Here is a 13,372-nt window from a genome sequence, read left to right on the forward strand (position 1 = left end):
CATAAATTTGATAACATTATTTTTCACGTGAAATTAATACCTTTAAAAAGTTTTTTGATTTTTTTTTTTTCACTTGCTGTCGACTGAAGATGACATCACCTGTACTGAGGAGGTAATGACCAATCATGGCTCAGCTGTTTTCAGGGTTTGGTGAGCAAACTGAGCCATGATTGGTCGTTACCTACTTCCTCAGCAAAGGTGATGTCATCATCAGTCGACAGGCTGACATGTTTCGCTGCCATCTTTCTCCAACTGCTACCCGAAGGAGAAGAACTTCGCGAATATAGTAATTAGTGATCGGCTTGCTAAGTGTGGTCTCTCTGAGGCACCGTAGTGTGCACGCTTCGAAGTTAGGACATTGCATTCTATTAGTCACCACTAGATGGCAAAAAATTCTACACATCGTGTATTTAAAATGAAAAATTGTAAGAAGCTGCAGTGTGTTGTCATCAATTGAAAACGTGAAAATTTTGCAGGTAACGCATATATGTAACGTGAGCTACAGTGTAGAAGAACTTCAAAAACACAATTGAAAATGAAGCATGACAATATGGCCCATTTAGTTAATTGCTGCAAGTTAAAGTTATTATTGTTATTATCTCACCCCTCCCACCTCAGCCATCAAAATGTACAAACCAATTAGCATACATAATTACTTATACTATCGAGGCAACACAGACCTAACATGACGAACCTTTTTGATTAATTAATGAATGTCTTTAGCTGAATTTAAATAAATTGTTTTTATGTTGAGCAAGCAGCTTGCCCAAGTGATTGGTGGAACATGAGGGAACTATTAACCGTCAACCAGCTAACCTGGCAGAAAATCAAGAGGCTGATCAGCGAGGATAACACGCACACACACGAAGGAACACCAATTATTGGTCAGTGATAGAGAAAGAGAAAGAGAGAGACAGATAGAGAGAGAGACAGAGAGATTTGACATTTATTGGTTTAAATTGAATAAAAGCAAAATGATGTCAATGTTCTCCATTCTATTATATCTACTCTGAAGCAATGGACAGGCTAAAAGATGATATCCATCCATCCGTATCAGTAGTTGGAACAAATTTACACTTTCATTTTTTCTTGCCTAAAAATGTCACTTTTTTTTCAGGCGCTTTAACGTAATCGCGTGTTCACAATGGACTGATTGGAAGGTTTATTTGCTTAGGCTGTTGTCCACCCAGATTAAAGCCCAGCTCGTCCTAAAATAACCTGCCAGGACTGCACATCATCATCTCCAATCCAACACCAGGCAACTCCCTGAACCTCGTGTCATTACATTAAAGTCATAAATGTTCTAATTGATTCATTCATCAGTCCCGCTGATTGGAAAGAACCACGCGCTGTGTAATCTTGAAATTAAATATACCTTCTGTTGCATAGTTGTGGTCGCGAAGAAAGCTGCTGTTAATTTTGCGGGTGTCGCTCTCCTCCTCCATTGATAAATCGGCTGCTTCGAGATCCTGACAGCGGCAGACCTCTCTCCCATCCTGGCCCGGTACCGTCAGCAGGCGGGCCGTGGAACCAGCGGGGCGCTTGTCATTGCTTCTGATCTGCGGTTGGAACGACTGCGATCAAAAGTCAACTCACTCAGGTGATGTCCCCCCTCACGTCAAAACGCATCAAACGGTGCCCGGTGGCGCTTCTAATAGTTTTTTAATAGTTTTTTTTTCCTTCTTCTTCAATCGAAATGCTTTTAAAATGTCGTCCTCTGCGTCACGTCCAATGAATGATGCGCGACCAAAAGAAAAGAGGAAAATGTCAAGAGAAGGTGCACCGGCGCATGAGTCGTAAATCTCTCCTCCAGGATTTGACTTTGAGGTCTACGATGGCTCTGCTGCCCCCTCCCATGCAGAGCCGGCTGGGCGGGCGGGATTATGCGTCAACGCAGCTTGCTCGCCGCCTCTACGGTGGTTCCGTTGCAAATCCTCCCAATCGAACGCGCTCGCCTTGTTCTCGTTCACGGAGCTGACTCACTGTGCATGCACATACACGCACGCACGCACGCACGCTGCTGCTGCTGCTGCCGCCTCCGCACTTCAGCAGAGGAGGGCCCCTCCCATGCAGGCTGGGAATACGCTGCAAATGTGATCTAATATGCTGTTGACCACTATAGAGTCACGATTGCGCGTGTTAAAATGACAGCATCTTTATGATCTGGTAGCAGTTTGCCTCTTAAACCCCGTTATAAAATTCCCTCCACTCCTTTGCAGGGGCATCTTGTCATGTTTCTGTGGGGTTGGGATTTTGCATTCTTTTGGGTGTTTGTCATGTATTCCTCGTTTCTTCCCTTGTCTCCTTATGTCTAACCACGTCCACCTGATTGTGTCTTCCCTTGTGTGTTGACCAATCAGCCCCCCCCCCCCCCCCCCCCCCCCCCCCCAAGCATCTTGTGTCTTGCCCAGGTGTCTCTTGTTGTCTTGTTACCATGTGTATTCATGCTGCATTCGAGGATAGTCGGAAGTCGGAAATATCCGAGTTCAAACCAGGAAGTGCGTCCGGGAACGCCCCCTGAACTCGGAAATTCCACTCGCGAAGTCGGAAAAAAAAACAAGGACCCCGACTTCACCGGCGGACTACAATGTGACGTCACTCTGAATGGCAAAACACAATTTACTCGAGTATAAAATTAGATAGCTTTCTTCATTCATAAATATTCACCATAACTTCGTGTAACGCAACGTACGTGACAGTATTGCCGCTATCTCCCTGCATGAAATTATAAGGTAAAATACTTAACTGTATGGAAGACTTATGAAATAAGATTAAAACAATAAATGAAGCAAAATTGCCAAAAAAAAGTACGTTTTCCGGAGGTCAAATTGAGATTTGAGGACCAAAATAAAAAACCAATTTATCACTATCCGCCATTTTGATTGTTTACTTTCACCTCGAACGCTTTGAGGTCGGAAGTGGGAAGTTTCAACTCGGATATTTCCGACTTCCGACTATCCTCGAATGCAGCATTAGTTCCCTGCTTTCGTTCAGTCCTTGTCGAGTTTGTTTTTGACCTTGCTCATTTTTATTTTTCCAAAGTACCTTGTTTGCCTTTTTTTCTTAATTATTAAATTCCATTTCTTTTGACTGCATCCCTGCCTTGTTTTTGTTGCTCCCTGCATTTGGGTCCTGCCTCCTTTAAGTTCATTAGTAACAGAGTACAAGCTTTTTGCTATTTTTTCTTTTCTTAAGAGACACACTCTACTCATTCAGAGGCGTGTATGACTGATTTTGCAGGACACGAAGTGTGTAACACACACGGAGAAGAAGAAAAAAAAAACTAAAGAGGCCAGACTGGCTGATTAATTAGATTAGTTGGGCAGCCGTCTGTGCCTCTTTACAGAAAAATCTCATTTACAGTTTAATAACACGCAATGTGCCTTCTCCTGGACGTAGCATAATCTTTGATGGCTCTTTGTGCATGTGAGAAAAGCATTAGTGTGCGCATCCCTGCTCTTATCTACTCACTTAAACCTAAATCTCCGTTTGCACAAAGGGACTAGGTATCACCCCTTGTGCTAGCCCCCAGTGCCCCAGTGCACAGCAGCAGCAGTGGGAGTAAGGGGATTGGAGACCCCCCCCCCCCTCTCTCTCTCTCTCTTAAATGCATTAGCTCTCTAATCCACAGGACCATTTGCACATCCTCTGCTCCACTTCTTCTAATGGAAATCTGACTGTGAGGAAGGCAGACTGTCAGTGCAAAAAAAGAAAAAAAAAAAAAAAAAAAAAACCTTCCTACCACCTTGCTACATATGCTATTTTACACACCATCAACCTGCACCTTGACTGGAATACATTACAGGGCATTATCCATGCAGAGGATAATGAAAGCTGTAGGAGAATCGTGAGGTTGTGTGCTCCCCTCTCTACAGTCCTCTGCTCCCCTAATGAAATTTGAAGAAAAACGCTCCCATCCTTGACCTCCCGGATCTGACTGAGTGGTCCGCGCTGTTTCCCGTCTCTATCAATATTTAACCAGGATCCGCAAGGACAATAGGGATCCTCTGCCTCTGAGAAGTCGGCTGAGTTACAGTTGAGCTGCACAAATGAATGGAATTGTAATCAGTTTTGACGATTAATGCAACACTTTGACGGTTCATTTTTGGGGTTATAGGTGAGGCGAGAGGTTTGGTGTATGCGGCAGATAATTAAAGGGCATGTGTGATCGCCAAAAGGGAAAAAGGGTGGAATGCAGCTTGGAGCCGAAGCCTTGGATCGATGCAGTCTCCATCTGCACTTATGCATATATATTTCAATCAGATTTCCTCTGATCGATTCCACCCGCCCCTTTGTACTTCTCTTGAGCCAGTTCACAAAGTGACGGCACAGAATGACGAAAGGGAAGGCTCCGAACAATAACTCTGCCCCCGGTAAATTGGCCCCCTTACATGACCTAAGATCGATAACCATTTTCTCATGAAGGACCGCAAGTTCTGCATCCCACGGCTCATTGCTCCCTCCCTCCCGCACTTGCTCATTGCCGCGCATGTCTGCTGGGTAAAGACCTGTGACAGCGCATGTATACGGCCCCGGCCGCTGCGTTTCACACTTATAGAAAATGCTCAGGGTGGGGGAGAACGCGAAAATTGGAAAGCGTGTCCTCGATTCTCCTCGACAAAGTGGGTTAAATTAGATTCTACCAGTCCAAACGTATAGGGACAATCACAGGGCAATGATATTTTAGTCATGCCCAATTGCTTTCCTTGATGTGTGGTAATTGCTTGACTCGGGGATGCCGGTGCAAGGGCGCTGTCGGCATACCAAGCAACATACGTGCACATCGTATGTAAGCGGGGGCATATCAACACTGATAGCCCACATTCACTCAAGATTTCATCGACTTGCAACAAATCAATTTAACAACCATGGGACAACAATAATAATGACATATATACTTTATCAATATAAAAGCCAAGGGTGTACAATGTACGCTCACCAGTCACTTCAATAGGGACAAATGTACTAGTCCCACCATTCCATGATTGAGGAATTTGCCACCGATTTCAAAGCCCACCGCGAAATTCAAAGCAGACCGAGCAATATCGGGCGCGGTGCAGAATATCACGCAGGACATACGCGTGATGTGAGCGTGGAGAACCATGGATACGTCTACTAAAGATGACGTCACGTTGCAAATGTTTGAAAACGTGTTTGAGCAAGAAAGAAAAATATTGCAACTTTTATCACAACTTTTAGAAAAATTGGCCGCAAAATCAGGCATTTTAGCAATCAGAAAAAATGACCACGAAATCCTAGAAGGACGGATTTTCACTCGACAGTAAGTGGCAAAATGGCCGCCCCCTCAGATGGTTAAATACGGAGGGGATTTTGCTGCTTAATTCATATTCCACAGATGCAATATTCATCAGAATGCCACATTTACATTGGGGCGGTTTGGGGGTGGTGCACAGAACATATTGTTGAGAATTTCTTTTGAGGGGGGGGTTTGATTTCCCCTTTGTGTCTGAATTTCTACTTCTCAGTCTGTAAGATTGCAACTAACTATAATAAATGCAGTATTTCTTCAGTAAACCTTGACTCAAAATTAAAGCACAACTAGAGCAAGAGGTCACAGTCCACAAATCCCAGGTGTCCCCTATAAGTACATTCTGTCCTAATCCCATTAGAGAACAGAATTATATTGCAGAGTATTGCATTTAAATAATAAAAAAAAAAAATCAATGTTATTTTCTTCCCAAAGTAGGAGTCAAAAAAACTTAAAACATAAAGTACAGAATATAGCAATTTTTTTTTTAGTGGATTAATCATTGTAAAAACGCCTCCAGTTTGTTGCATGATTTCAAGGTGACAGATCTCCTCTGTGTTATTAAACAAATGAGTCCGATTATCATTCAGTAGCATGAGATTGGAGCAGCAAACATGCGCTGCCTGCCCATTAAACTATGCAACCCACTCTGGCATTAAAAGCAGCTCAACACATGGATGTAATAGGATTGCCCTGCCAGTCCATCTGTCAGGGGACTGAGCAGCAGCAAAGCCCAGCGAGCGAGCACCCTGGCCCGGATCCACCTGCTCACTCTGTCCTGGCTTTGCACTTTGCTCCGGAGATATTTACTCAGCATTAAAACCTAACCCTCGTGCGCACGCTCAGCCAAGTGTGCCAATCGTATTAAAGGTGCAAGTAACCAAAAAGGGGAGTTTGTTAGCTTCTAAACGAGATAGATGATGCACCGCTACAGTATACTGTTGTGTTAATAGAGTACAGATGGAGATGCATGGCAGGAGCTGGTGAATGAACAGTGTGAGTCGAGGTGGGGGAAGTAAGAAAACGGAGAAGAGGAGAAAGATATAAAGGGAGGGGTGCATAGTTTTGCTATATGGGCTTTAAATCAAGCCTACAGGCTGTGCCCAAACCAGCAGGCTTTACTCTTGCTGCCATTCCAATTACATCAGCATGTGACTAATGCTCCACTGCTCAGAGTCCTCAGACCAGCAGGATTGGATTTCTTTTTCCCCTGACTCTCCTTTCCCCTCCCCCAAAATCCCATCCCCAACTCCCTTGATAGTGAATTAATTGAAAAGAATGCATGTACAATCATTAGCTCAGGATGAAACACTCTGGGACAGAATTCATCAATTGAACAGATTGTACCAGCGTTTTGGGCTTCAAGCACCCACCAAGACTGATGAAATATTCGCAGTAAGATGTAAATTGACAAACACATTAGCCTAAAGGTGAAAAAGCATGCATGCACACTGTAGATTTGGAGAACAAGAAAAAAAATACACTGAACATTCAGAGTGGAAACGGTGCCATTTAATGGGGAAGAAAAAAAATCGTTTCATTGTACCTCTCCGGTTGCTAGGAAACTGCAACTCAATTGGCATTGCAATGCACTCCAACAGCTGTCAACATAATTGGACAATTAACATCTTAAAATGTCTTTATGTTGCTCATATTCATTTCAATAAAGGCCCAAACGTGTCCCAGCATGTTTTATGCCGGTCGGGTTAATGGGCTGAATATGAAGTACATGTTCTCAGAGGAACGAGCTTTCATCAGTCAAACGATCAGCGACGCGTTCAGGGCAAAAGGCACAGACAATAGTCGGAACCATTTGTGTGTCTCAGAATACGCCGACAAACTGTGCATGTTGGTTAAGCATGCTATATTTAAACGACAGCACTTTTATCTCTGTGAACGGATGAAACACGGCCAAGTGGAAAGTAGGTTAAGCAGGTTCGAGAGTGAATACAAAGCCACCTCCCCATACAGCACAGGAATGGACATGCAAAAAACTCCCACAATCACATTCAGGACCGTGGACAGTTCTAATGTGGGGAAAAAAAAAGTGCAGTATGAAGACTCACTCATTTTCTGTTCTGCAATCAAATGAAATAAGATCTTAAACAAATATGTGTCTTTACAGAGGTTTTCAAAGTACAGTCATGACTTGAGATACAAGTGACCCGACATAAGTTTCTACAGGTACAACCAACTTTGTGATTACAGCGTTTAACCATTTTGATTTATTTTTAATTTTTTTCTTGGCTTTGGATAAACCACACATTGCACCATCAGGAGCAGAATTGCTTTGTTTGTCCGCAGCAAAATGCACATGCCGATGAAGTTTATTTCCGAGGTCATGCGGGCGTGGTTTACGGTAAGGTCAATTACGATGCTTGCCGCCTTCCTCTTGGGACGTTGACAGGGTCATATAAAATACGTTAAATCTCAGCTGAGTTTTTTTTTTTTTTTTTTTAGTAAGAGTGAATTTTTGTGCCGACATGATTTTTACATAGAGACCTTTCATATAAGTGTCCATGTTCATCTCAATCAAGCGTCCCTTTAATTCTTATTTAAATTCTGCTTGAAGAACAAAGACAAATTCAGAAAATCGATTTTCTCAACGGAGCAATGAAGAATCCACTTGTATGTATGTAACATGAGGTAATGCTGCTAAAAGTGTGTGTGACGCCTGCTGCCACATCCCCATTTAGTGGCGACACGCTGCCAGAGAGGTTTTCCCTGCAGCCATTCTGACATGTTCCAACCAGCCCCTTGCGACCACAGAGCATGTTCTCATCGCACCTCAGCCCAACATTCTCTCTCTCTCTCTCTCTCTCTCTCTCTCTCTCTCTCATACACCATTATTACAATAGTCCACAAGGAACTCTGTCAACAAAAAGGCAAACACTTGCGAGCGTGTCTCATTTAGAGGCTGTAATCTCCAAGAAAATCCCATTTGGCAGAGCAGCTGCCAGCGTGGATCACGGATAGATTGTAGTTTGGGTGCCCACAGGGTGGCAAGCTGTCCAGCCACACTTCTCTCTTTATTTTGCACATATATCCGCACACACAGACACAATACATACATTTTCTTGACCGCTTATTCCTCACAAGGGTCGTGGGGGGTGCTGGGGCCTATCTCAGCTGGCTCTGGGCAGTAAGCGGGGGACACCCTGGACTGGTTGCCAGCCAATCGCAGGGCACACAGAGACAAACAACCATCCATACGCACAAGCACACCTAGGGACAATTCGGAGCACCCAATTAACCTGCCATGCATGTCTTTGGAATGTGGGAGGAGACCGAAGTACCCAGAGAAGACCCACGCGGGCACGGGAAGAACATGCAAACTCTACCCAGGAAGGGCGGAGCTTGGACTCGAACCGGAGTCCTCAGAATTGGAAGGCGGATGTGCTAACCACTTGATCACCGTGCCACCCATACATGCATACAAACATACATACATACATAAACAGAAATTTGAGCTTAAGATTGATCAGCACATCTAGTGATGAATGGCACTTGTTTTAATAGAAACATGTCATGGATTTAAAGAGACAGATTTTCATTGGGAAAGGATTTTATTTTTATTGCTCATGTTATCGATCTGGCATGAGGGATCACGGTGGCAAAGTCACCTCGGGGAGTGATTACTTGAAACATGGCAGAGTGCGAACAGAATTGCTCGCAGCAGTGGCCTGTCCATCTGTGGTTTGTCATCACGGCTGTCTGTGGAAAATATTGCCTCATGTGCTATCACAATCATATCAAAATGAAAAGGGGAAAAAAATGATTTCCCATTATTTCATAGATCTCGTAACAAACCGTAATATACAGCCAAGCAAACAATATTCATACTTCCCATATAAAAGCAAGACAACGCAATCCAGATGTAATTATGTAGCACAATTCGTACACAAGGCAACTCAGTCCTTCACACAAATAAGTGATTATCATTATTAAAGTTCCACAAGCTGTGAGGAGTAGTGGAGCACTAGGAGCAGCTACGGCAAAATAGGATGAACCCAAAACAAGTTTGTATGGTCATTTTGCGCCCCCTTGTGGAGGCGCACACTTGAGTTGTCTGTACAGAGAGAGAGAGAGAGAGAGAGAGAGAGAGAGAGAGAGAGAGAGAGAGAGAGAGAGAGAGAGAGAGAGAGAGAGAGAGAGAGAGAGAGAGAGAGAGAGAGAGAGACTTGAGGTCAACTGTCTGTATGTCTCAAGTGCGTTTAATTAACTTGCCTCAGCAATAAGCTTCAAACACACAATTGGGGAGCAAGTCCCAAGGAAGGACTCGTTTACAAAATGTGAAGAACGGTGAGGATGAATTTATTTATAAGATAGGGTCGCAAGAGGGACAGATGCTCAGAAACTAAGTGATCCTGGAGCACCATCGTCTGGCAGAAATATGTATTCCACTTCTATGCGACCACTACTGTACAAGTAAGCCTACTGTATACTTTATTTGGCAACACTGTGCGTGCGTGCGTGGAGGGAGCACTACAGAAGCAATTCGGTTAGACGTGATGTGACAGTATCAATTATAGATTCATGTTAAGTCAGCCTCTACCGCACAATAAGTGCGGAACTGATGCCCGGCAACACACGGGGAGAAAGCCGCCAGCTGAGGACTGGCGTGGGAGCTCAGCACTGCATAAAGAGGCTTGGGGACAAGGATGGTGTATTCATATGCAAACACTAGAGGTCATAAACACAAAGGGTATTGACATATTCTGGCTGAGATGAGTCAGGTAATGTGTTATTGCGCAAGAATACCGTAAGGTGCAATCTAAATCTACACAGAGGCAGTCTAGACCAAGGTTTGGTATTTCCTTTGATGTATGCAGCTTGGCAAAATCAAAATGTGCCAATTTTGACACTTGAGTGCAGCTGCTCTATCTAGGAATACAGGGCCAGTACTTACAATAGTAGATTATCTTTTTTAAAATATATATTTTATTTACATTTGTTTGATTATCAATGCAAGTTACAATAAGACAAGAGAGCCAATACTTTTCCACAACACGTGTTGCCATGAACAAACCTCAAAATGAATATTGTGAGTGAGTGTAACCAGTAAACAAGGCCAGAGCCAGCCAGAACAGCTTGGCCCAGTTGCACACTGTCAATACTAATGACATCAGGACACAAGGTATCACTATGGTAACTTGGAGGCCCTGACCCTATCCCATCAGCTCCTCCGTATGAACGGAAAGACTGGCAAAAAGCTTGTCAATGAACAGAGAGAGAGAGGGTGACGAGGCAGAGATGGAGATCGGTGTAGATAAGAAATATGTCTAAGCAACGTAAAAGAAAAGCTCGAAAAAGAGGAAGCAGGTGGGTGTTAATAGGCCAGCGCCAAGTGCTTGGTATGGAAGGAGGCAGCTCAGTGTGCCACAGCCAAGCCCAACATTCAACTCTTTGCCCCCTTAAATCTTCTCCTCCCCTCCCCCAACATCCATCCCCACTAAGTTCTCTCTGTCCGAACATCTCGCCTATAGACGCAGTAGCACTTTCGAGTCGGCCAGATGGGCTCAGTGAAATATCCCCCAATGTGTGCTGTCACCTAAATCACTTTTGTGCTATGTATTGCTCTCTTGGGAGGCTGTGTCCATGTATATGCTTGTCTAAACACTGTATGCCCTAAACAATTGCTACAAGTTACAATGAAACAATAAAGTGAATATGGACATCATAGTGAGACAAAGTGAATAATTGTTAAAAGACGTTGCTCAGCAGCATGATGTAAAATGCGCTTAGTGTGTTTTCCTCACAGTCTGAGGTCCTGGGTTAGAGCCTCAGGCCTTTCTTTGTTGGCTGAGCCGGTTATCCCCATGCTTGTGTGGCTTTTTTCAGGGCACTCTGGCTTTATATTAGAATTTATAAATTCTATGCTGAGAGGGCCACAGAACAATTTGGTCAGATCGATGCTGAATAATTAGTGCAAAGCAAGGTCAACAAAAACAAATGTTTGATTCAAAGGGTTGGAAAACTATAATTAAAAAAAAAAAAAAAATTTGATGTGTAATTACTAATTATCAACATGAGGAAATTAATTTGAACTGTCTTTATCAAAGGCTAATGATTTGTATTTATTTATTCATTCATTCATGTATTTATTCTCATTAAAACAGTTTCTGCATAATACATTTTTTCTAGTTAAACACAAAAATAATAGGTTGATCCAACCCCAATTTTTTAATGTTCAACAATTACAACTGTTTGGAACAGGTTGACATTAAGGGCCCTATTTTTGTAAGCAGGTGCACGTGCACTCGGGGTAAAAACTGGTACATCTTCATTTTCTTGCTGTGGAAAGTCTTGTTTACCGTGTTTGGGAATTTGGCAGACCACATTGCACCTCACTGAGTGTTCCGGTGGACCGAAGGCGTTTTTCTATTACACGTCTTTGCCGCACCTGACAATTTGGTGACAGAAATTAGAGTAGAATTTTGACCAGCTAAAAACAGGTCTAAGTTGCTGCGCAGGTTGTGGACTGTGATTTTGGTGGATTCCATCGAGGCACAGGGGCAGAGAGATTTTGAGCTCCGCGGACGTGTGTAGTGGATGTCATTGTATTTCAACCATGATATTTCAAACATGTTCCGATTAAACAGCAGTTATCTGCTGTGGTAAAGTAAGACCATTTACAATGATGCATCTTTATGACTACCGAATATAGAATAGCATAAATCTTAAAACAGTCGCAAGTATAGAGCATTTTAGGAGTTTCCATAAATTTTGTGACTAAAAAAAAATACTTCACAGCAGGTGGCCGTCACTTGTTCTCTTTATTGCTTGCCAATAAATGAGGTGGCACTCAAAAACGAATCATACACTGGTGACAGACAGAATTGACTCTCCGAGTAATGATACCACTCATGGTGTGGTGCGTCATCCTTTCCATCTGGGGTGGGAGGGGGCAAGTGAAGAAAAGGGCAAATCACTGATGGTGGTGCACAAAATAATTTTATACGAGAACGAGCATAACATTTACCTTCACAAAGAAAATACTAGGTATGAATTGAACAATATTATTGTGGTCATCTAAAGATGATATGGACTCGTCTGCCTTTCGCTAAAAGTCAGAGCAGGGAGAGGCTGCAGCTACCCACGACCCTGAACTGGGTAAGCGGTATAGAAGATGGATGGATGGACATTATGGCTGCTTGCAGTGCCCTGCATCACACTGAGACGTGCTTCTACTATTTCACAGCTCTCGTGTGATGCAGTTCAGTTGAACACCAATGCAAATAAGAAAGAAACATACTGTTAAACGTATACAGTACCACAAATGAAGCAGACTGAGTTTTGTTTTGAGTTTGTGAACCAGAGAACTTCAGTCACAATCATGTCAATCGCCATGAGACAAAGAGAGCTTTGGATTTGTTGATGTAAATATCAAACAGGTTTAACATTTACAGGCATCAACTGTTTTCCAAGCACAACCTAACAACACTCCACACTACAGGATAAAATAGTCAGGCTAATCTAGATTGCAGAGTCATCCGAAAATCGGGCTTTTGCTGACTTTGATCCAAAGGTGAGGGGGGAAAGCTATTATTTGCGCCATTATCATACAATACTATGTTTGTAGCCCGTTTTTGCTATGTAAGGTGATGTAATATCTTTGTGCTCTCAAAAACGCACACTACACCCTGTCCATGGTGCTGACACAACATCCTAATAAAAGAGCATTCTTTCTATGTGTAGTCGTCCCTGCTGCAGGCCATGTTTTTATTCTTGATCCGTATCGACCCTGTTATACTGAGGTTATTCCGTGCAAACAGAGGAGTGATGACTTTGCAAGGCTATTTTCAGAGGCAGATTGAAAATGGTGTTAAGGATGGGTGGGGTGGGGGGGGAGCATTATAAATCCAAGATGGAATGTTGCCATTGCACCAGTAGGTATAGCGAGTTTTGTAGGCTGACAACATTAACTCACTTCAAATTAAACTTTTGGTTTTATTTTCAGGAGCTTGTTTCAAAGAAGTACTGTTTAGGTTTGTGTCCAACTTGTGTTAGGACACTCAATGTGTCTCAATTTCTAGAGGTGACGCTGAGCCCACCTTCCATTTCATCCTCAAGGAATCTCAGTAAGTGAGCCGCCATCTGTAG

At 43.1% G+C, this 13,372-nt stretch overlaps 1 protein-coding gene across 2 annotated transcripts in view; it reads right to left on the reverse strand.

Annotated features, from left to right (window-relative positions):
• The window catches only part of ppp2r2ba (protein phosphatase 2, regulatory subunit B, beta a), a 41,245-nt gene that overhangs the window by 20,198 nt on the left and 7,675 nt on the right, over window positions 1–13,372 (reverse strand). Inside the window, exon 1 of one of the 2 annotated variants that reach the window (XM_077532244.1) lies at window positions 1,376–1,905. The exons of the other annotated variant lie outside the window; for it this stretch is intronic. Within the exon in view, the coding sequence (XP_077388370.1) occupies window positions 1,376–1,445 (70 nt within the window). The 5' untranslated portion in view covers window positions 1,446–1,905. Of the gene's footprint in view, window positions 1–1,375; window positions 1,906–13,372 lie in introns of those variants that run through there. 2 annotated transcript variants of the gene reach the window in all.

Source organism: Festucalex cinctus, chromosome 9 (genome assembly GCF_051991245.1).
Source record: "Festucalex cinctus isolate MCC-2025b chromosome 9, RoL_Fcin_1.0, whole genome shotgun sequence".
Taxonomy (NCBI): domain Eukaryota; kingdom Metazoa; phylum Chordata; class Actinopteri; order Syngnathiformes; family Syngnathidae; genus Festucalex; species Festucalex cinctus.